General features: G+C 54.9%; 1 protein-coding gene across 5 annotated transcripts in view; it reads left to right on the top strand.

Annotated features, from left to right (window-relative positions):
• The first annotated feature begins 2,221 nt into the window (after positions 1-2,221).
• Positions 2,222-23,242, top strand: part of CFAP65 (cilia and flagella associated protein 65) — a 44,582-nt gene continuing 23,561 nt past the window's right edge. The window contains exons 1-18 of one of the 5 annotated variants that reach the window (XM_030579347.1): positions 2,222-2,296; positions 3,096-3,177; positions 3,422-3,609; positions 5,294-5,396; positions 7,605-7,771; positions 10,708-10,907; positions 11,500-11,645; positions 13,756-13,978; positions 14,801-15,066; positions 15,967-16,167; positions 16,611-16,973; positions 17,840-17,977; positions 18,963-19,208; positions 19,623-19,847; positions 20,406-20,564; positions 21,063-21,228; positions 21,917-22,045; positions 22,825-23,050. In XM_030579347.1, the coding sequence (XP_030435207.1) occupies positions 3,103-3,177; positions 3,422-3,609; positions 5,294-5,396; positions 7,605-7,771; positions 10,708-10,907; positions 11,500-11,645; positions 13,756-13,978; positions 14,801-15,066; positions 15,967-16,167; positions 16,611-16,973; positions 17,840-17,977; positions 18,963-19,208; positions 19,623-19,847; positions 20,406-20,564; positions 21,063-21,228; positions 21,917-22,045; positions 22,825-23,050 (3,221 nt within the window). In that variant the 5' untranslated portion in view covers positions 2,222-2,296; positions 3,096-3,102. The other 4 variants (XM_030579348.1, XM_030579351.1, XM_030579350.1 and 1 more) reach the window with 4 other exon arrangements.

The following is a 23,242-nucleotide window of genomic DNA, read 5'->3' as shown; positions in this document are numbered from 1 at the left end:
AGTTCTGGGGGGATGAAGGGAAGGGGACACTCTGGATGTCTTGGGGGAGATGGAGGCTGATTTACAGCCACTTGTCCGCATGACTCACGATGTAAACATAGACAAATGCCATTAAAGACACATTTCTCCCCTCCCGACCCCCTCTGCCCACATGGCCATGCAGGTCTCCAACCTTAGCGGCTCTGTGCCAGGCCAAGGGCACCCTGGCCAGGTAGCACCTATTCAAAGGCCTCTGCTAACCCCACTAGGGCTAGGAGATCCACCTAGCCCTACCACTTTGGAAAGCGTCTCGGGTTGGGCCGGGATATGTTCTGTGACACGTTAAAGGCCTGTTACTTGAGCTTGCAGGACATAGTATTGGCCTTGAAAAGCAGGACAGGTGGGGGGAGGGAATCCCCATTGCCCACCTGCAATAGGGTGTGGTATGTGTGGCCCCTTGCCCTGGGGAGCGGGGAAGGGATCTTAGGGGCTGACGGGGTTGGAAGGGCTGTGGGGGGTGAAGTAGTGGGGGAGGGGCTAGGGCGTGCGGAGCCAGGAAACAAGGCTGGATGGCCCATTAGTCTGATCTGGTCCGGCAGGAGGCAGGGCTCCTCTCCAGATAGACCTGCTGATGTGAACCAACCAGGAGAGACAGGAGCCAGAGTCAACCATCTAGATGGCCCATCAGTCTCCTCTGATATGGGCACCAGCTTCGAGGGGCCGTTGGGCTGCTCTAGTCCATGCAGGAGACAGCGGATGGGACCAGATGCTCTGTTGGCTTCTTAATGGGGAGAGGGTCAGCAGGGGAAGGTGGCCGGCTGGCAGCCGCGCTCCTTGGGAATCCCTCCATTCTCCCAGGGCCCAGCCCAGGCCAGAGGCTCTGCACATCACTGGGCCCAATTCCCACACCACATAGCCCGCCTGGACTCCCCAGAGCCAGCTTCACAGCCAGCCCCACACAGGGCCATGGGGCTGGAGGCCCCACCTGGGTAACCCAGTGCTCTCGTGCCTAGAACCAGCTACCCTCTTCCAACCCCCCCCAGTTCCTAACTCCCTCTGTCCCTCCCCCACTCTCGCCAGCCCCTCCCCCAGTACTTCACCCCCACAGCCCCTCCAACCCCCTCAACCCCTAACATCCTTCCCCGCCCCTAACTCCCTCTGCCCCTCCCCCACTCTCCCCAGCCCCTCCCCCAGTACTTCACCCCCACAGCCCCCCAACCCCCCCAGCCCCTAACATCCTTCCCTGCCCCCAGCCCCTAACTCCCTCTGTCCCTCCCCCACCCTCCCCAGCCCCTCCCCCAGTACTTCACCCCCACAGCCCCTCCAACCCCCTCAACCCCTAACATCCTTCCCCGCCCCCAGCCCCTAACTCCCTCTGTCCCTCCCGCACCCTCCCCAGCCCCTCCCCCAGTACTTCACCCCCGCAGCCCCCCAGCCCCCCCCCAGCTCCTAACATCCTTCCCCGCCCCCAGCCCCTAACTCCCTCTGCCCCTCCCCCACCCTCCCCAGCCCCTCCCCCAGTACTTCACCCCCACAGCCCCCCCCAGCTCCTAACATCCTTCCCTGCCCCCAGCCCCTAACTCCCTCTGCCCCTCCCCCACCCTCCCCAGCCCCTCCCCCAATACTTCACCCCCACAGCCCCCCAGGCCCCCCCAGCTCCTAACATCCTTCCCCGCCCCCAGCCCCTAACTCCCTCTGTCCCTCCCCCACCCTCCCCAGCCCCTCCCCCAGTACTTCACCCCCACAGCCCCCCAACCCCTAACATCCTTCCCCGCCCCCAGCCCCTAACTCCCTCTGCCCCTCCCCCACCCTCCCCAGCCCCTCCCCCAGTACTTCACCCCCACAGCCCCCCCAGCCCCTAACATCCTTCCCCGCCCCCAGCCCCTAACTCCCTCTGCCCCTCCCGCATCCTCCCTAGCCCCTCCCCCACTACTTCACCCCCCCAGCCCCCCCAGCCCCTAACATCCTTCCCCGCCCCCAGCCCCTAACTCCCTCTGCCCCTCCCGCATCCTCCCTAGCCCCTCCCCCACTACTTCACCCCCCCAGCCCCCAGCCCCTAACTCCCTCTGCCCCTCCCCCAGTACTTCACCCCACAGCCCCCCCAGCCCCGCCTCCCACCCTGGGGGCGGGGGAGTCTCGGCGCTGCCCCCTGGCGGCTGCTCCTGCCGCGGCGCGATTCGCCTCCTGCTCCTCGGGTCCCTCCCGGCCGCCGTCGTTGCTCGAGGCGATCCCGCCGCCGCGTCCAGTTACCATAGAGACGGCAAGATGGCGGGGCGCGGGGCCGCGCGGCGCTGAATCCCCCGCCCCCCCCGCTGCGGTACCCGCACCGCACCCTGGGGCCCGGCTGAACCCCCCCCTCCCCCACCCCGCCCTGGGGCCCCGCGGAACCCCCCTCCCCCCCCCGCTACCCCCACCCCGCCCTGGGGCCCCGCGGAACCCCCCTCCCCCCCCGCTACCCCCACCCCGCCCTGGAGCCCCGCGGAACCCCCCTACCCCTCCCCCCTACTCCTCCCCGCTAACCCCACCCCGCCCTGCGGCCCCGCTGAACCCCCTCCCCACTAACCCCACTCCGCCCTGGGGCCCCGCTGAACCCCCTCCCCGCTAATCCCACCCCGCCCTGCGGCCCCGCTGAACCCCCCTCCCCCTCCCTGCTACCCCCACCCCGCCCTGGGGCCCCACTGAACCCCCCTCCCCCTCCCCTGCTACCCCCTCCTCGCCCTGGGGCCCCACTGAACCCCCCCAGGAGCCCCCTGTACCCCTGCCCCTCCCCCCTCCTGAGGTAGCCCCACCCCGGGAACTCACACCCCAGGACCCCACTATTTTGATAGCACCTACCCTGAGCACTGTGCCCCCTGCAGGCTGCCTGGGCCCTGGCCAGGACCCACGAGGGGAGACCTGTTCCCTCGCCCAGCTCAGCAGGTGTCGAGGGTGGGAGCCTGGGGGGCCCCCTGGCTAGACTGGAGCGAGCAGGAGGGAACAGCCTGGCCCTGGGCAATGGCTTCAATGGGGCTTGGCAGGTTGGAGCTGGACTACTTGGATCAGCCCATCTCCCAGGCCAGGCTGTTCCCTTGGGACGTTCCCGCAGGACATAGGAGCAACCTGCCCGTTTGTTTCAGGTGCCCGATGCTCGCCCAGATGCCCAGGGGGCTGCCAAGTGCCAACTCCGGCCGGAGACGCCGGTGCAACAGCATCAGGCAGGTGAGCGGCTAAAGCAAGGGGCCTTCAGGGACATTCTCATTGCTACTTGCCTGTTTCATGGCACCCTAACTTCTGTGGGTTTGTGGGGGAGGCCACTGTGTTGTTGTGAAGGAGGGTGACAAAAGCCATCCAACGGCCCTTGGGGCTATGCTGTAGGAAGGATGGACCTCGCCCCCCTTGTGGCAGTTGGAGATCCCAGCACAGGCAGGTGACCAGTGTGAGTGACTTCTCCCTTGTCCTTCAGGAAAAGCCAATGTCCCCCCTGAGGCCCTGCGAGCACTCTGTGAGGAAGGCCAAGGAGAAGAAAGGCACTTTCTGGGGCACGGAAGTGACAGAGGTTCTCCACTGGCATGGCTGGGAGCTGGGAAAGGAGTTTACCAAACATTTATCCTTGAAAAACGTTCACGTGAAAACCCAGAAGCTGAGTTACAGGTAGGTGGGGAGAGGGGAGATCCTCCTCACTAGTGGGAACAATCCGTCCCCATCCCTCCTATCACACTGATACTCTCATGGACCCTTCCATGGGTCCCTTCTGCCCCTTCTCCCTTTTGCTGTGGGGTGGAGAATGTGCTCTCTGAATCACAGGGCAGGGCTGTGCTCTTTGCTTCAGGGCATGCCCTGTCTGAAACGTGCCAGCTTGGGTATAGCAAGTGTTGTTCCTGGCAATAGTTTTTCAAGTGAAATGGCTTTTTTTCTTTAAAATAATACTTCTGTCCTTGAGCTGTTTCTAACCCTAAAAGGAATCGGCGTCTAGGGGGATAGAAATTCAGGCAAGATGTATATTAGGTTGTCACTGGTGTGGCCTGGAGCCAGTGCTTCTGGTAAGCCCAGTAGGGCTACTCCTGCATCCCTTGTGACTAACTCAGCTCTGACTGTCACATCTCTGCCCTTTGCAGCTTTATATATCATGCTGGGTTGCCTGGGTGCGGGCAGTGTAAAAATATTATTCAGGGAAGGAAAGGGGTCTGGTGCTTAGAGATCAGAATTGTCAGAACACCAGGGTTTTGTTTCTGCTTCTGCTGCTGATTTGCCAGGTGACTTTGTGTCACGGAGTCACCGGGCGATGCTCTGGAACTGCTCCCCACCAAGCCAGTCAGGACTTTGGGGAGCTTCCTCTCCCTTGGAACAGACTTGTTCAGGGCAAGAAGCTCAGACGGCTTCACCTCCTGGGTCTGACCTTGGAGCATTCAGCATCCTCTGCCCCTCCGTGCGCTTCCCACAGCGAGTCCACCCCAGCGGGGTCCTGGGGAAGCCACCGGGTTCTGCACCCCCACTTCGCAGTCAGACATGACTCTCAGCCAGCCAGTAAAACAGAGGTTTATTCGATGACAGGAACAGGGTCTAAAACAGAGCTTGTAGATACAGCGAACCGGACCCCTCGGCTGGGTCCATTCTGGGGGGCAGTGAGCCAGACCCCCAGGTCTGCCCTCCACCCTTGACCCCAGCCAGCTCCAGACTAACAACCCCTCCCAGCCCCTCCTCTCTGCTCAGCCCCTTTCCCGGGCCAGGAGGTCACCTGATCCCTTTGTCTCCAACACCTTCAGCTGGCACCTTTGCAGGGGAGGGGCCGAGGCCATCAGTTGCTAGGAGACAAAGTGTCAGGCATTTAGGTGCACTGGCCCTTTGCTCTGCCAGATACTTAAGAACTGCCATGGGGACACTGAGGCACCAATACAGTATTCAGAGAAAACATTAAGAACTTTCCCAGTTCGTCACACCTTGGATGCAAAGTTTTGAAAGTGGCCTTTAATTTTGGGTTCCTTAAGTATTTGGATGCTTATCTTAAGACACCCAGGGCCTGATTTTTTTTTTTTCAGGGATGCTGAGCGACTGCAGCTCCTGCTGCCTTTGGTTGGAGTTTGGGTGCCCAGGATTTCTGAGGATGGGGTCCAAGGTTTTTCAGTCTGGACATCTGAAATTAGAGGCTGGTTTTGGGGACACTGTCCTTAGCATCTCTGTGCCCTGTTGAATGGGATAATACTGCTTCCCTACCTGCCACGGGGGAAGTGAGGGGGAGGAAGGTGATACGGAAGGGTAAAAGTTATCATGGTTGGGATAATTGACCAGGTGCTGACATCATCTCTGATGTGTCTCTTGTTTTGATTTGATTTTCTAGACCTCCTGCCACAAGATTTTTCATCACTGTTTTCCCACAGCCGATTGTCCTGAGCCCTGGGATGTCCTTAACTCTTCCCATCATTTTCCGCCCTTTGGAAAAGGTAAAACAGTACCTCCCAGAGCCCTTTTTGCTGCTTATATCACATCTGCGTTCAGACAAGACTCCGGGAAGGGAGGTCAGAGCTGTGGCTGTGGGGGTCAGAGATCCCTTTCTCAGGCATTCTTTGGGGTTTTTTAGGGTTTTTTTTTTTTTTTTTTTTTAATTTCTTGAGCAAATACATCACTAGGGGAAGGTGCTGAAGTGGCAGCCCTGGAGACCAACAGCTTCTGTCCATCCACTGAATGGGCACAGCATGGGCAGCAGCAGGGTAACTTTACACCCCATGCTAGTATGCCCCAGTCCTGCCCTGACAGGACCTCCTATGGAGGGAGCATGGTTTCTCTGCAGAGTTTGCCAACATGTGGTTTCCACAGGGTACGTTCTCTATATCTTGCATATTGCCTCTCCCTTCTCAACTCAGTGATGCTTGAGTTGACAGTCTCTTATTGTCACTCTGGGGCCTGGAACTGGGGGCGGGGGGGTTAGTGAAGAGCCCTTGATTCTGGAACTGACTTTCCCCCTTGGCCCAACAAGGCCTGAGTCCACTGACCTGAGCACAGGGCATGGGCTATCGACTGACTGCAGGACAGGCTGAGTGTCAAAAAGCTCCTCCCCCATTTTATTTCAGTCCACTGGAGAATTCATTTCATGTCATTTTTGGTAGTGTGTTAATCTTGATGATTATTGTTTGCTTTTCTGTGTATTGCCCATGCGCTGAGACTAGAAAGACGGTGATGGGCAATGTGTGTGTGTGGATTGCATGTTAAATAAAAAAAGATATTTGAGCAAACAAAAATCAAGGATTCAAAGTGCTGGTTCCCACAGCATCTATAACTTGGCTAAGGTGCACAGCTGCAGTATATAAGTCTATGTACTGTGAACTTGTATGCTGTGGGGGCTCAGAAAAACAGTAGGAAGCCTTTCACCCTGAGGGCATTGGTTCCACTCCAGCCTGAGTTTGGTGGACTGGTTGGCTCAGACATTCGGGAAGGGGTTATGGAACATTTCTCCTAGAGGTCTGTGTTTGAGTCCAGATTATGTCAGTGGTGTTACCTTCCACTTCCGATTCAGTGGTCTGTGTGAAAGGAGTCGATGGTCTCGTTCCACTTTCAAGCAGATGAGTCCACATATTCCCATAATATAAGAACTAGGGGTCACCAGATGAAATTAATGGGCAGCAGGTTTAAAACAAATAAAAGGAAGTTCTTCTTCACACAGCGCACAGTCAACTTGTGGAACTCCTTGCCTGAGGAGGTTGTGAAGGCTGGACTATAACAGAGTTTACAAGAGAACTGGATAAATTCCTGGTGGTTAAGTCCATAAATGGCTATTAGCCAGGATGGGTAAGGAATGGTATCCCTAGCCTCTGTTTGTCAGAGGATGGAGATGGATGGCAGGAGAGAGATCACTTGATCATTACCTGTTGGGTTCACTCCCTCTGGGGCACCTGGCATTGGCCACTGTCGGCAGACAGATACTGGACTAGGTGGACCTTTGGTCTGACCCGATCTGGCCGTTCTTATGTTCACATCACACTGTGCCACCCGTGCAATTGTCCGCCTACTGGCAGAGACACCAAGGATTGACTGGGCTGTAGAGAGTGGGTGCCATCTCGCCTACACAAGCATTAGTTCCAAGGCACGAGTGTGGCCCAATGGGTTTGTGGTGTGTGGAAGATGTGTGCCTTGCCATTCCCTGCACTGTAACTGTTCACTGGATAAACAGAGGCCATCAGCCTGCAACACTCAATTTGGCACCTTCCACCCGCAGGAAATGTAGTTAGGCCCCAGTCCAGCAAAGCACTTAGTCACATGCATAAGTGCCTGTGCGTGCGGAGCCCCACTGAAGGCAAGGGGAGCTCTCGCAGGCTGAAATTCAGTACATGCAAATGTGTTTTGCTGGATCAGGGTCTTAAAGCGGTTGAAAAAAGCAAACTGCCGGGAAACAAAGAAAGGTTAAATGAATGTGTCTGGTAATTCAAGCGCTGTGCTCTCTGGGGCTGCTGAGTCACTTCCATGAGACAGTGATTGCCAGGCCCTAGCACCTCCAGCGTGCGTGCTCCATCACCAATGCTCTTCCTACGGTGCTGGAATGACAGAATCTCCTGTGCCCAGAGGAGCGTGAGTGGCCAGGGAAAGAGCCCCAGGTGGTGGCAGGCTGGGTCCTGTCTCACTGCCCAGCTCTCTCTCTCTCCTTATTTTTTGAGCAGAAGGAGTACGAGGACAGCATCTGCTTTGAAAAGCCTGAGGGTAAGTTCTCTGTTGCCCTGCGGGCTACGCTTCCACGCCACAAGCTGCTCTTCCCAGACACCATCCAGCTGCCTCTCTGCGCCGTCCACGATTTTACAGAGGCCTCGTTTCCACTGTGCAACGTTGGGTGAGTAAGCCTGCAAAGCTGCTGCAGGTCAAGCAGAACCATGTTCGAGACCTGCCGGGGCTGAGCCAGCTGCTTTGTGCCCTCAGGCCAGTTTGGCTTCTTTGGCTCATTGTTTCGATCTTGCCACGATTCCCACTGTAGGCTGTCATCATTCCTCTGGAAAGCCACCTCTGCAGTGCAAGACTTTCCAGGGTTAGGTTCTAAAGAGGAGGCTCAGGGGTTGGGACTGGGAGACAAGGCACCAGTTCCACCTGATCAAGAGGACTGATCATAGAATATCAGGGCTAGAAGGGACTGCAGGAGTTCATCTAGTCCAAAGCAGGACCACTTCCTAGACAGATTTTTGCCCCAGATCCCTAAATGGCCCCCTCAAGGATTGAACTCATAATCCTGGGTTTAGTAGGCCAATGCTCAAACCACTGAGCTATCCCTCCCCCTAGAGAGCTGGAGCACATGACTTATGAGGAGAGGCTGAGGGAACTGGGATTGTTTAGTCAGCAGAAGAGAAGAGTGAGGGGGGATTTGATAGCTGCTTTCAACTACCTGAAAGGGGGTTCCAAAGAGGATGGAGCTTGGCTGTTCTCAGTGGTGGCAGATGACAGAACAAGGAGCAATGGTCTCAAGTTGCAGTGGGGGAGGTTTAGGTTGGATATTAGGAAAAACTTTTTCCCTAGGAGGGTGGTGAAGCACTGGAATGGGTTCCCTAGGGAGGTGGTGGAATCTCCATCCTTAGATGTTTTTAAGATCAGGCTTGACAAAGCCCTGGCTGGGATGATTTAGTTGGAGTTGGTCCTGTTTTGAGCAGGGGGTGGGACTATATACCTCCTGAGATCCCTTCCAACCCTGAGATTCTATGATTCTAGGACTGGCTAGCTCCAGAGGACGGACGTGGGAAACAGCCTTTCTGATCCAGGTCACTGTTTTGTTAGGGCTTGTCTACCCTTGAAATGCTACAGCAGGACAGCTGCAGCGCTTCAGTGTAGAAACTCTGACACCAATGTGAGGGGTTCTCCTGTCGGTGTAGGTATCAACCTCCCTGAGAGGTGGTAGCTAGGGCAACGGACGATTTCTGCTGTTGACCCAGTGCTGTCTGCACAGGGACTTAGTCAGTTTAACTGTGTTGCTGAGGGGTGTGGATTTTTCACACCCTTGACTGACATAACTAAACTGACCTAATTTTCTAGTGTATCCCAGGCCTTTGTTGATTGAAAGTAAGTCTAATCTCTGTAACCTGTTACCTGGCCTGGGGAATGGGAGGCTCTCCTAGATTTTAAGGCCAGAAGGGACTGTTATATCATCTAGTCTGACTGCATAAAAGGCCCTGGGGGAGGATGCACTAGGTGGGCTCTCGAGGCCCCTGCCAGCCCCTATGTTTCTATAATTCCTCACAGGACAGGTATCTACATCACCCACCACCAGAGCACCCACCACCCTAGTGGGAGTCTTGGCTAATGAAGCCATGGAAATGAAACTCTCCTCTCACTTCTAGAACTGGACTCTCTGGGGCAGGGCTAGGGCACGTGGGCAGGGCAGAGTGTGTGGGAAGCTTGCTGTGCTGAGCATGCTTTGTGGGTGAACAGAAGCCTTCAGTCTCTAGGGCTGACAATCCAGCCTTAATTTTATCTAGAGAAAGAAGAGTGAAAGCCGGCTGGCCCTGCTGCCAGCGGTTAGTGTCTCCTGTGAGAGCTGGGGTTCAGATGCTGGGAATGATGGCAGGGAGATGCCCAGTTATCCAAGGGGTCCAAGCCTCCAGGGCACTCTAGTGCCCGTTCCTCAACACAGCCTTTCAGCTGGGCTAAGTGTTCCATATTTCTGTCTGCCAGTGTACCTGATTTGAAAAAGCGAATCTCGGGGTTGAGACATTTGTTAGTAAATTCCCACCCCATTCCTGGGGAGCAGGCAGAGCTGGGCTGGTGGCGGAGCTTGTTTGTTCAGCCCTTCTCTGAGTTTGCCTCTCCACCCCGGCAAGTGAGCAGCACAGCAATGACAGCAGGGCTTTCAGGACCCGAGTCCGTTCTCTAGTGCGTCACTTCCACGCTGAGGCAGACAGCATAGATAATCCTGCTGCTCCAGCTGGCTGAGAGAAAGGAAGGCAGAGAGAGTGAAGAGGAAAGCGTAGCAAGCCTCAAGTACTGGTTGTGTGGTGGCATCCTCTGGCCTGGCGCGTTACATCTGTGTTATCTATGCCAAGGCCTGTCACTCGAGAACTGGCCTGGTTAGCTCCTCCTCGTGCTGCATCGGCACACATAGTAACTGAACTGCTTTGCCCTTACGTCATCTTTTCTTGAACTGGCTGGGAGCCACAGGGGTGCTGTAAAGTGGGCTGACTGTTTCTCACTACAAACTGGTTACTCTGGTGAGGGACTCGGCCCCTGAGGATGTCATCTAAGAATAAGAAAAGTAGGAGTCATCATGGCTTTGATTGTTTTTGAATGAAAGGGCAGTAGGTTCAGGGGATGTCATACCAGAGAAGATAACCAAAGCTGTGGGGAGGGCTTGATAAAAGGGCCAGCAGTGATGGGACTTTCAGGGCAGGAGGGGAAAGGGCTATTGTGGGAAAGCAGGCAGGTCGGCTTCAGGCCAACTGGAACGGGCCAGGCTTCCCCTGGAGTGAAATGACCTTTCTTGTTTGGAAACTATCCCATGTTCTAAACCTGGGATGGTGAGTGTGTGGGGCCATTGGCAGTAAATTGTGGCTAGAGGGCACAGATGGCACAAGGGGAGCCAGGTGCAGATGGATCTGTCAGAAACCATTTTAAGTGTCCAAGTGCACTGTGGAGGGCTCTTGCCTTCTGCTGAAACTCAGGGGTTGGCTGCTGCAGGAGGCAGGGCACGGGCCCCAGAGGCCCTGGGGAGGCACAGCCTCGGGGTGAATGTGCTGGGAGCGATGGGCTGAGGGTTTGATGTCTGCTTACCACACATCTCCATTTCCCTAGTGATCTAATGACATTATTTAACTGGGAGACACCAAGCCCTTTCCAGCTGACTCCTGTCAGTGGCATGCTGGAGCCAGGCTCTGAGTGCGTGGTGAAGGTGACCTTCCAGCCCCAGGTGGCACTGGTGTACGATGCGATAGCAGTGTGTTGGTTTGGAGACAATGAGGAACAGAAGAGGACCATCCAGCTAAGAGCCATTGGTGAGGCTTTCTAGAGCATAAAGGCAAAAGAAGCCAGCACAGTCCATAAGCATGGGAGCCTGTGGAATCATATTCCAGACAAATGCATCAAGAGACTGTGACCAATGGCCCTTCTGTTGTCCCATGCGAACCAGGGGTGGCCAAAGTGAAGCCCGCAGGTTGAAACTGGCCCATGAAATTCTGTAATATGATGTGCGATCATCGTCATCTTTAATACAGAGAGAGTGTGGAGACTACAGGTCCCAGCATGCAGTGCTGTGGCTTGGTCCAAAGGGGTAATTCTCTTCCTCTTCAGTCACTTGATGCGGGAAGACAAGGTGATTTAATCTGCACAGTAGTAAAAACACTAGACGCAGCAGGAGCCTTGCCTATACTAGGGCTCTCAGTGCTACCAGTTGGAGTGTTTTTCTAAGGCCAAAGTGTGGCTCCATGCGAGCGATTATCTTGAGCAACCACAGTCACTAAGACATGGAACTGTTCTTGCCAAGGGCCCTGCTGTCGTAAAGAGAACAGCTAGGTCCTGATGTGCGTTATCAGGAGAGTGACAAACAAAAGGACTTGCCTTTTGATCCAGCATTCTAATTTATAATAGCCAAATATCCTCGCCTTCTGGTGAGTGTGCTGGGGGAACTGTGTGAAGATGTCGAGCCTGGGGACTTCCGGGACGTGCTGTGCTTTGGTTCTGTGGCTGTCGGCACCACTGTGGAGAGACACGTGGAGATCTGTAACCCATCCGTGGTGAGTTGGCAAGGCGGGCATAAGTCTGTTCCTCCCAGACCTCAGCCGCTAACACGCTTTGTTCTCCCTACTACAGCTGTACAAATAACATGGGTGTGTGCAGGGGAGAGAGCGGTGGGGGCCTGCATGTCAGGAAGCTGTGAGTGTGAGCACAGAATAAGACTGGCGCATTCGAAGAGACAAATAGATTTATAACCAGTGAAGAAGAGCCATGCGTTTCTCTCGTTTCACTGGGCATCAGCCACGCCGAGAGGGTCACTTCTCAGAGCAAAACTGGACTTTGCAAATGAGCGAATGACTGATGCTTGAGGAAAGGGGGGTGGGCGCAGCTGGCAGTGAGCTCGAGCCAGGCATAATGCAGACAGGCACTGTGCAGGCTTCCCCACCCCCACAGTTCTGCCAGGGTGCCTCACTCCTGACCCTTAGCCCCCTGCTGTTCTGGTCCTGGCCACCCTGCACCCACCTCTGCCAATCCTGGTCAGGCATGTCAGGTGGCAACACACAAGATAAATAATACCATGGTGTCCAGGGGCGGCTCTAGGTATTTTGCCGCCCCAAGCATGGCAGGCAGGCTGCCTTTGGCAGCTTGCCTGCGGGAGGTCCCCGGTCCCGTGGATTCGGCGGCATGCCTGCAGGAGGTCTGCTGAAGTTGCGGGACCCGCGGACCCTTTGCAGGCATGCCGCCAAAGGCAACCTGCCTGCCGCCCTCACAGCGACCGGCAGAGTGCCCCCCGTGGCTTGCCACCCCAGGCACGTGCTTGTCATGCTGGTGCCCGAAGCCACCCCGATGGTGTCCTAATTAGTCAAGCAAACTGCCTTTCAATGCTCTTAGTGATGGCATTAAAATCTGATACACCCAGGAGCCCTGCTGATTTCGATGGGGTTGCATAGTTCCAGCCTGCCCTGTGTTTCAGAGTGATCCCTGTCTGTCCTGGTGCCAAGGAGGTGTCTTTCTTGGGTTGATGGTTTCTCATTCCCAAGTGCCTCTCCTGCAGCTTGTTTGATGTGCCCCCGGGGCTCGCCTGAGCCTTGCTGGCGAGGAGGACATGCTCTACCTTAGGGCTCAAGAACCTTGGCTGTTTTCCATTAAAACAAACCACCTGTTTCACACTTTACGGGTTGGATGTGGAAGGGGATCATCGATTTAGAAGATAAGAGCACAGGTTGAAAAGCCTGAGAAACAGACTCAGGAAGCCTTCCCCTGTAGATTACTCTTATTTCTGTTGTGAAAGCACCCAGAAGCCCCATCCAGGGCCCAGGGCCCTATTAGTCAGTCAGTCCCTGCCCTTGTCTAAGATTCTTACATGGTAAAACAGATGGCTGAACAGACAGACGGGGATGGGGGACAGGAAGCAGTAGAGAGGGGTATCAGTCTCAGTGGGCAGTAATCGCTAGCCAGACCCACCTGCAGCTTTATGTTCCCGCTGGCTGAGGCTTTCTGGGACACAAATGATGACCATCCCTAAAGAAGCAGAGCTCTGTGTAAGCCTGAAAGCTTGTCTCTCTCGCCACCAGAATAAAAAATATTGCCTTGCTGACCTTGTCTGTCTCCCATCCCGAAAAGCAGCCCAGCAGATGGCAGCATTTCCTGGGAAATCAGGAAAGGCACCTGCTTTACACTGGGTAGCCTGGTGACCCCAAAGGAGGGTGAGCTCCCTTCTCTGACGGACATTTTGCTGTCAGGCCTCATTGGCTGCTTAGAGTTTTGGCTGAGTTTGCTGCTGAACAGACTGAGGGACAGATAGTCAGTGACCGTGCAGGTGGGGGCTGTGCTAGCTTCCTCAGACAGCTCTGCAATGCACCTCAGTTCTGAACTGCCGCACCTGGCGGCAAACCCTCTCTTGGTGTCTCCTGCACAGAAGCAGCTAAGCTTGCTGCTTTGGGAGTGTAGGCAGATGCCCACTAGAAACCAAGGGGAGGTTCTCCCCAACTCACGTCACTTATGACTTGCTATAAATAAGACCCAGCTCTCTAAGGTGAAAGACAAGTACATTTGCCTACTCAGGACTCAGCTGACATAAGAACACAGATCTTAAACTGATAGTCTTCAAAATGCAGAGCAACCTAGTCTGGACCGGAACTGTATGAACCTGCTCATCTTCCCCCACAGGTCAGCGTCCCATTTAGGATTGAGAGAGCAAAGGAGCCCCTGCTCCGGGATTATGTCTTCTCTTGCGATGTCACACGGGCCATTGTTCCAGCCAATGGGAAGCTGCTTATCTCTGTGTGCTTTAGCCCCCAGACAGTAGGGGTGCAGAGTGTGGACTATTTCATCATCGAGCCGGTAGGGAGCCTCACCCAAACGGTCCTGAAGGTGATTGGATCATGCAAAGGTATCAAAGGACAGTCCCCCGTGTCTTCAGGCCCCTTCTCACTGTGGGGTAGGGGAGTGGCTGACAAGAGTGCCCGGTATATGGGCTGGGACTGGCTTTCTGCCGGGTTCCAAGCTCCTCTTGGCCCCAGTGGGGTGTAAATTCTACCACTCGCTTGTGCTTCGACATGAGGCTATTGGAAGAGCACGTCCAGCTGTTTGCTGAGGCAGATTGGTTCAGGGAACCTGTCAGATGATTCGCTTCTGACTTGGGATGATCCACGTTCGCTGAAATAGAGTGTGCTGCAGGCAGGGCCGGCTCTAGGCCCCAGTGCGCCAAGCGCGTGCTTGGGGCGGCATGCTGCGGGGGGCACTCTGCAGGTTGCCGGGAGGGCGGCAGGCGGCTCCGGTGGACCTCCCGCAGGCGTCCTTGCGGAGGGTCCGCTGGGCCTGCGGCTCCGGTGGACCTCCCGCAGGCGTCTCTGCGGAGGGTCCGCTGGTCCTGCGGCTCCGGTGGACCTCCTGCAGGCGTCCCTGCGGAGGGTCCGCTGGGCCTGCGGCTCCGGTGGACCTCCCGCAGGCGTCTCTGCGGAGGGTCCGCTGGTCCTGTGGCTCCAGTGGGCCTCCCGCAGCCGTCTCTGCAGAGGGTCCGCTGGTCCCGCGGCTCCGATGGAGCATCTGCAGGGACACCTGCGGGAGGTCCACTGGAGCCGCGGGACCGGCGAGTGGCAGAGTGCCCCCTGCGGCGTGCCGCCATGCTTGGGGTGGCGAAATGGCTAGAGCCGGCTCTGGCTGCAGGGATAGAAATTGGTATGAAAGCCCCAGGCATTGGTGGTTGTTCCAGGTCCCTTAGTGTCCCTGCAACATTCCTTCATGAACTTTGGCTGGCTCAACCTTGGAGAGTGTGTGACGCAGCCTTTGGAAATCAGCAACATTTCGGATGTCCCTGCCTATTACCAGTTTGACATTGATGGCAGAGAGAGTGTCTTCTCCTTTGACCGCCCGTGTGGAGTCCTGAGCGGGATGGCCACTCTCATCCTGAGGGTGACCTTTCAGCCTACTCACCCTATCATCTGTTACCGCAGAGTGGTTTGCCTCGTCCATCAGCAGGTAGGAGGGGCAGCAGGTGACGCTGTTACTGAGCTGTCAGAGCACGAAGGAAAGCTTGGGAACTTGCATCGGAGAGGGGATGAGCAAAATGCTTGCTCATCGCTTGGTTCTGTGTCTCCAGAGAGGGACGGGATCTGCAAGTGGCAGGAGAGTGCTGCCTGGCGTTCTGCTGGGGAGATGTGTATAGGCTCAGGGGCTAGTGTTGTCTATTGGATCTGGCTCTGTTAGGCACCAGGCAGCTGCACTCATTTCAGAGCAAGATGTTTATCACCAACACCAGGTTAAAAAATGAAACACAAATTGCCTCCCCCACCTTGTTTGGTGATGAATGTCGGGCTGTGTGTTGGGTCAGGTTGTGCTACTCAAGCTTTCCCCACGTGACTCTGCCAGCACACCTCAATCCTGACCTCCTGTTCCAGGGTGGGGCTCTGCCAATGTACCATAAGCCTGGCTACAGGGCCCCCCACCTCAACCCTGACCTGTCTGCAGCGCTCCCTTCTAGTCCTGGGCTCCCCTGCGTAGCCCTGTAAACCCATCACTGCGTCTCCTCCTAATCCAGCCTGAGCCTTTTCTGAGCAGACTCTTCACTGGGGTGTATTCTGCCAGGTGGTGTGTTAGATCTGCAAACGCCTCTCACCTGTGAGTCAGGTTATGTGTCTGGAAATGAAGGGCTGGTGCACTGACCCTGCATCGTGTGCCATCTACATCCCTCCCTAATTCTAGCAAAGATATTGGGCCAAATCCAGAGGCAATGTCAATGGTGGTGACACAGTGCTAAGTCTGTAACTTACCCCAGGGCGGGAGGGGAGAGTGTATGTGTGATGCGTAACAGGAAAAGCAGCCAACCGGAGGGCAGTCAAAGTAGCCTGTTTCTTGCAAGTGTTTCTGGCACTTTCCCAGAATCCATTTTTCCTGGATTTGTTTGGTACCTGCCATTCTGATACAACTAAACCAGCCATCCTGCGGCCAAGACACCTCTCGTGGTACAGGACCAACATGGCACGAGGACTGACCTTCTACCCCCCAGACATCCTGAGCTCGATGCTGAGGGAGGGGAAGCTGCAGATGGATGAAAATAGAGCCCTCAAGCTGCCTCCACAGGTATGGGCTGCCCTGTGCAGATGCCATGCTGCCCTTGCTCTGCCCACCAGGGTACCAGTTGCCCACTGCAAATGCCAGGCTGCACTCATGCTAATTATGCAGTTATAACTGTATATAGCATATATTACTGGCATTCATCTGCCTGAGTTCTTATCCCAGCTCAGTTACTAGCCCACTGTGGGCCTTTGAACTAATCGCTGGACCTTCTCCTGCCTCAACCTCTGATTGAAATTTGGCTAAAAAGCAGGAGCCTCCTTGGATCCCAAATGCTGAGCTTTCCTGGGAAGTCCTCTGTGCTTAGTTATAGCTTGCTGGTCACCTTGGCAGCCAGGACTGTGAGGTCACCTGGGCTCCCATGTCCTGAGTCTCATTTCCCTGTAGGGAGTGTGCTTTGCTGTAGTGTTTACCCCAGGGCTAGACAGAGATCTGTTTCCTTCTCCTAGGTCCCTGAAGATAAGCCCCCTGAGGAGTACCCATACATCGACCCCATGACCGAATACTTCCACGATGGCATAACCAGCGACCTCACCATCTTTCCCCCTCACGTCAGTGTCAGCGTTAGGGAGTTTGATTTTGGTTGCTGTGTGCGGCTCCAGGAGGTGGAACCACTTCCTCTCTGCCTGACCAACCACACCAAAGGAAAGATCACTGTTACATGGATATGCAGGCCAGAGAGTCCCTTCCGGGTGACCCCTGAAACCTGCGACATCCCACCTCTGAAATCCACAGCCTTTCGCCTCATTTTCCGCCCCTCTCAGCTCAACACTCTGTATGCAGCAGAGCTGGAAGGCTTTGCCTTCTACAAGGTCAGTAGGAATTACCAGAATCCACACCAAATGCAGCAGCATTAATGTCAAGGGCTCTACTGAAATCTAGACCTATGGCTTTCACCATGTCGGGCCTAAGATCTGTCCACCCCAGTGCTCCAGTGCCAAGGTAGAGAGTGAGTTAAGGAGAAATCGCATTGCCACCACACTGCCTGGGTGGGTTAGGCTGAGTTGGCTTTATTTAAACTGCATTTTGTCATATCGGACTTTCTCTGGTCTGAATGAGTGGCCTAGAGGACAAATGCTCCCCAACCAGCTGCGTGTTCCATTGCTGCTCCTTCCCTCTCTGTGAGCAGGCGTGGAAATACCCACAAAGTTTGACAACAAAATGGTTGAGAATCATTTCACTGGCACCCTCCTTTTGCCATGTCCTGAGTTCAGGCCAGTCAGTGTGAACAGCAGGATGGCTGGGGAGCGAAGAGTTGGTTCAATCATCCAGGACTCAGAAGAGCAAGGTTGAGTTCCCAGCTCTTCCACAGGCTTCCTGTGTCACCTTGGGCATGTCACTTAGTTTCCCTGGGCTTCAGTTGCTGTAACATGGGGCTAAGAGCACGTCACAGGCATGTGGTGAGGGTGAATGCATTAAAGATTGTGAAGCTCAGATACCTGCAGTAATGGGGGACAGATAAGTACATAACTTATCTGGCATTGGGATGTCACTCTCTGGAGGTCATTCCTGATCCCGCCCTGCTTCCCTGACGCAGGTCGGCTCCTCTGTATCCCCTGAGGGTGGCAGTCATATGAATGGCTGCTCATGCTGGCCCATGTGCTATCTCATTTGAAGATGGTTCTGTGACACTTTCCCTCCCCACAGATGCACGATTCTGTCTCTCCTTTGCCTGCAGGTGCTGAGACACTATAGTAACATGGAGGAGGACAGCACCATGTGTCCATCCTGGTGCCTGACCATCCGGCTGAGGGGCCACACCTTTGAAACAGATCGGCAGCACTTCATCCCGCATTATGTCCTGGACTCCCCCAAGGTGAGTGTGGTCGGTGTGTGTCACGTGGAAAGTACGTGTTGAATCTTTGATGTGGAGAGTCCTGGAGTACTTAACCCTCTCTCCTCCTGTCCTGGTCAGAGATGTGCTTTGGGTGGCTTCCTACCCTATGGAGAACTCCCAACTTAGGACAGGTGGGGGAATCCCCCCGTATCCCAGTTCTCTTGCATCCCAGCTTGTAGTGAACAGCTTGGTTCTTCCTGTCAAAGCCGATCTTGTCACTTTTAAGGACGGCCGAGATAGCCCCTCTCCCCATGTGCCTTAGCTAGTCTCCAGCCATTGGGGGTGGGGGGGGGTCAGTGACAGAGCAGCACACCAAGACGTTGTTGGAAGAGAGTTGTCCTGCAAGGCAAAGTGAGACATAAGTTGTGCTCTTGCTGCTGTTTCTCCCATACCGGGGTTGTCCTTCCCACAAGGCTAAGGAAGATCTGACTTGCCCCATCTCCAGGAGCCTACAGCCTTCTAGGAAGAGCCCTCTTGAGAAGTCAGGCGAGACTCCCCAGCTAGCCCAGAGGCACCCAGCAAAGGGGCTCCCTTGGTAACTTGCCAAGAACCCAATAGCCACCCATGATTTGCATAAAGTGGAGCAGATTGCAGCCATCTTTGTCTTTAACCCAGAGTGGGGCCTGCAGAGGCTGCTGGCCCCAGGGTGCTGTTTGGATTGGTAAGGAGCATGGCGTGCTGGGCATGGAGTCTCAGCAGGCCACTTCAGACAAATAAAGGAGCGGGCAGGTGCAGTCCTCACAGCTCCACAGGTTGCTGCCAGTCTGTTGGCCGCACTTTCTCTGCCTTAGAGTGAATTCACTTTCTTCTCTTGCTTCCTTAGAAGTAGTGACAGGGTTCACCAAGGGCTCAGGCTGGTGCTTGTCAGATTCCGGAAAGGGGAATTCAACTAGACAGAGATTTCCTGTGTAAACTGGCCTTCTGAAATGAACCCAGCCCTCCCAGCTCACTTTCTGTCCATCAGGTGTTCCCTGCAGTGGGTCCGAACACCAACACCTACTGCAGCGTGCTGCTCTGGAACGTTGGCACCTCCCCGATCACCTTCTGCATGAACCAGGACACCTGTCACTCTGTTTTGGTCAAACCCTGCTCAGGGTACGTAGCCCCGGGAGCCCACCAGATCTTCCTTCTCTCAACGCAGCCGGCGGACATGGCCACACACCAGCACATCCTGTCCTTGCAGTTGAACTCCTATCCCAAGTACACCCAGGTAGGGCGAGGGTAGAAGGGCTGTTTTGTATTCTGTTCCCTCCCTTCGTGATAACCTTCACCATGGGCCTGGTTATTCCTTCTTTTTGGTAGTTTGGTTTCTTCTGTTTTGGAAATGGGAATTTAAAGTCTTCTAAAATGTCCTTTAGGTGGCATCAGTGTGCCCATTTCTTATTGGCACAGCAGATGCCTTCCAGGGCCTGGTGCCCCTTGTTCTCCTGCCTGCTTTATGCCACGGTTTCTTCAGGACTCTCCATGACAGCACAACAGGAAGGCCCAGAGTCCTTCCCCCTTCAAGCTCAGCCCTGTTGTGATCCCAGATGCCTTTTGGAAGGAGCTGCAAATTTGCCTGGTCCTTTTAGAACTCAGCTAAGGTTTCCTGCTACTGTCTATTCCCTTTCCCTGAATCCCGTAGGAGATCCAGCTCCGGAGCAGTGGCGAGTCCCTTCTGTTGCTCTTAGAAGGAGATGGGAAACTGTTCTTCAAGCCTACCTGTGTGGGGACCTCAACCACGCGCACTTACACCATAAAGAACTGCACAAGGCTACCGATGCATTTCAAATGGAAGATCCAGGAGTCTGACAGCAAGGTCCTGTCCGTCAAGCCTGCCACAGGGGTCATCCAGCCCAACGAAGCCTTGGTGAGTTCTGCCAAAGTCATTTTCTTCTGCCACCCACCATACAGCTGAGAGCAAAAACACATGGCAGCAGTTCGTAGCCCCACTGGCCAAGAGCAGAGGGTGCCAGTGCATGTCTCGGGTAGGGTAGCTAACCGGCTTCCTCCAACTTGATCTGGAAGTAAGTTTGCTCCACCACATCCTTGTTTCCTTCCAGGCACTAGGAGCAAATATATTGTAAACCACTGGGCAGGTTTTCCTCTGCACCTCCGTGGAGTGTAGCAAGAACTGGTGTATCTGAGAATGCCTGGTTGTGAGTGTCTAGGCATGTGTTGCCAGTAAGAACCCCCAACACAGGGGTCAAGTAATGGACAGAAGACACAATCGGGAGTCAGGACAGAGCTGAATGGAAGGATGGTTGCTGGAGTGTGACTGAGACACCGGTGAGGGAGGAAGGTGCTGTCTGTCTTACACACCCAGGATTGTCAGCTGCTCCACAATGTGTTTGGAATTGACTCCCTGGGCCGGGCAGTGGAAAGGCTGGGATCACCAGTGAATGCCCTCTCCCTCCTGTGATTCCAGGCTCAGGCATGGACCTTTACTCCTGGGGAGGAGACCAAGTATCTCCTGCGAAGCTGGGTGTCAGTCTGGAGAGCCCAAGGGAGTTCAGCTCCTGAGTTTCCTGAGAGCACCCGCTACACCCTGCGGGTTATTGGTGAGGGGGCACTCGGCACCATTATGGTAAGTACCAGAGTGTGGGAGAGGGGGAAGAGAAGGAGTGTCTCCCCGAGGGATTAATTGGCTAAGCAGAATCTCCAGCCTCCTAGTAAAGTAGTAGAGGAGGGTGGGACAACTGGTGCTTGGAGCCCAATGGCAGCTTCTTTCCAGAGGGAAGGAGGTGATTGTAGAGGAAAGAATGTTACTCCCACTCTGCTGTACTTCTGGGTTGGCCTTGCATTCAGCAAGATCCATCACCCATCCATTGTTTTGTTACCAGGTGCCTATGCAGTTCCCCTCCTCTTTGCGTGGGGCAAGGCTCCATAGTAAGACTACAAGTTCCAGCAGGCAATGCTTTATAATCTCTATGGTGCAAATTGGGTCCCAGAGAAACTTTACGCATCCCTGTGCTACACTGTGTATATTGGCTGAGCCCAATAGCAGCCTTGTCCTGCCCCCTGAGCAGTCTGTGCTGATGTAACAATACCAGCCTGATCCTTGTGTGCTGGCTTTGGGCTCTAGGCTCAGGAAGAGCAGCTGGACCTAGGGAACATTCTGGTTGGGAGCCTGCAGTCCTGTGACCTTGTATTGTTGAATAATGGGACCTGTTCTCTGAACTACATCCTTCACGTGGAGCAGATAATCGCAGGACCATGTGACCCTGAGGAAGTCCTCCGCGATCCGCTAGGTATTAAAAGAATGTGTGGGGAGGCGGGATGGGGGGCACTGGGCCTTGTTTTTATTGCAGGCAAAGGCATTCTAAAATGGACGAATTGCTCTTGCCAGCTTGAGAAACACCTTTCTGTGACAGCTGGTACGTTTGAGAAGGTGCAGGTGTGTCCTGTCTGTCTGTCTGTCCATTTTATACTGGGTACCTAGTACAAACCTCTGCCACTATTAGAGCTGTAACACATTTTTACTAAAACAAAATCTCCCTGTTCTCATCACTCACCAGTATTGCTCACTTCATCTGAAAATTTCCATGCTGGAGTCCTGCTCAAAGTTTCAGCTAAAGGGTAAAATTTTGAGCAAAATCAATTCAGAAGTTTTTGGATTTGGGAAAAAAAACCACTTTCTTTTTAAAATAATATCAGTGCACAGATTTCTAAACAGGGCTAGAAGCAAAACCAGACTGACACTAGGCGCTTGTCCTGGAGAGTCCTCCATGAGGACTAGTGTGTGTCCGTGTTTGGTTTGGATTGAGCAGTTAGGTCTGTTTGAAAATGACACACTGGGTGTGTGCAGAATGAATATATACATTCTGAACACGCTATGTATATGATGTAGCTTGATATATACAGAGAGAGAATTATCCTGAGACCAAGAGGTCAGTGCCCTCCCAGTACTCACTTCCTTTCCTTTCCTTTCCCTTGCAGCTTTAGAGCTGGATCATTACAAGGGGATGATTCCTGCAAGGTCAAAGGCTGTTGTCCAAGCAACCGTCAGCCCAGCCCGTCAACTGCATTACACCTGGGCAATCAGTTACACCATTTCCACGCCCAAAGGTGAGAGCCCTAGCTTGCCAGGAAGGACCAAAAGGGCCGTTCCATTGCATCCAGCCAGGGGGCCCTTTCCACGCCAGACAAACTGTCTGAATCTGCCAAGATATCAGCTCCCAGCTGCGCTTCTCCCTCCGTTCTCAGTGGATTACTCCTGCCTGCAGGAGTCTCTGTGCTGAACAGCTCGGCTGGACTCACGGGATGTTTTGCTTTCTCCCTTGCCCCCATGCTGTCTGCAGAGATGACATTAGACACAGGGGTGCCAAGGCAGAGATGGCGTTAGACACAGCTGAGCCCTGGGGTGCCGAGGCAGAGATGGCGTTAGACACAGCTGAGCCCTGGGGTGCCGAGGCAGAGATGGCGTTAGACACAGGGGTGCCGAGGCAGAGATGGCGTTAGACACAGCTGAGCCCTGGGGTGCCGAGGCAGAGATGGCGTTAGACACAGGGGTGCTGAGGCAGAGATGGCGTTAGACAGAGCTGAGCCCTGGGGTGCTGAGGCAGAGATGGCGTTAGACACAGGGGTGCCGAGGCAGAGATGGTTCCCAGTCCACCCATTCCCCACATTGTCCCCTCTCCTCCACATGCTGATGCCCCACCCATGCAGCTTCCCTTTATGTGTCTTATAATAGACATGTTCGTGTCTTGATTGCTTCTGACACATGTGCCCAGGCATCCCAGGCAGGGGTCTGGCTCTCCGGTGGGGATCCAGACCCTACTTCTAGCCTACCCTGGGCAGCTTCCCTCGACATTGCACTGACTAGTTCTTGTCTCTTCTCCTGCAAGTTCGGGATCCTGCAAACTCCGTAGGGGAGGAGCAGGCCCTCTGCTGTGTAGTAGCGACGGGCGTCTACCCCTCTGTCTGTGTCACGGATGTGTGTGCAGCAGGAAGTGCCCGCGGCATCAGCAAGCTGCACCTCTGGAGGCTCTTTGCACTGGAAACTCTGAACCAGTACCTGGAGCGAGAGCCCACCTCCGCAGAGCTCACCTACAGGGTTCCCACAAGGCACAGGTGACTAGAGACCCAGCCCAGAGGAGCCTGTAACCTGCAGTACAATCCAGGAAGGGAAAGCATGGCTGGAGGGTTTGATATGCAGCTCGGTGTCACCTTCACTGGCTCCTTCTCAGCCCCAAAGCAGGCAGCTCCTCACCTCTCCCTGGCCCACTGCCTGTGCTCCTGTCATGTCCTTTCCCCTCTGCAGGG

Source organism: Gopherus evgoodei, chromosome 11, assembly GCF_007399415.2.
Source record: "Gopherus evgoodei ecotype Sinaloan lineage chromosome 11, rGopEvg1_v1.p, whole genome shotgun sequence".
Taxonomy (NCBI): domain Eukaryota; kingdom Metazoa; phylum Chordata; order Testudines; family Testudinidae; genus Gopherus; species Gopherus evgoodei.
The sequence above is the reverse complement of the archived record's forward strand: the minus strand, read 5'-3'. Positions and strand labels throughout refer to the sequence as shown.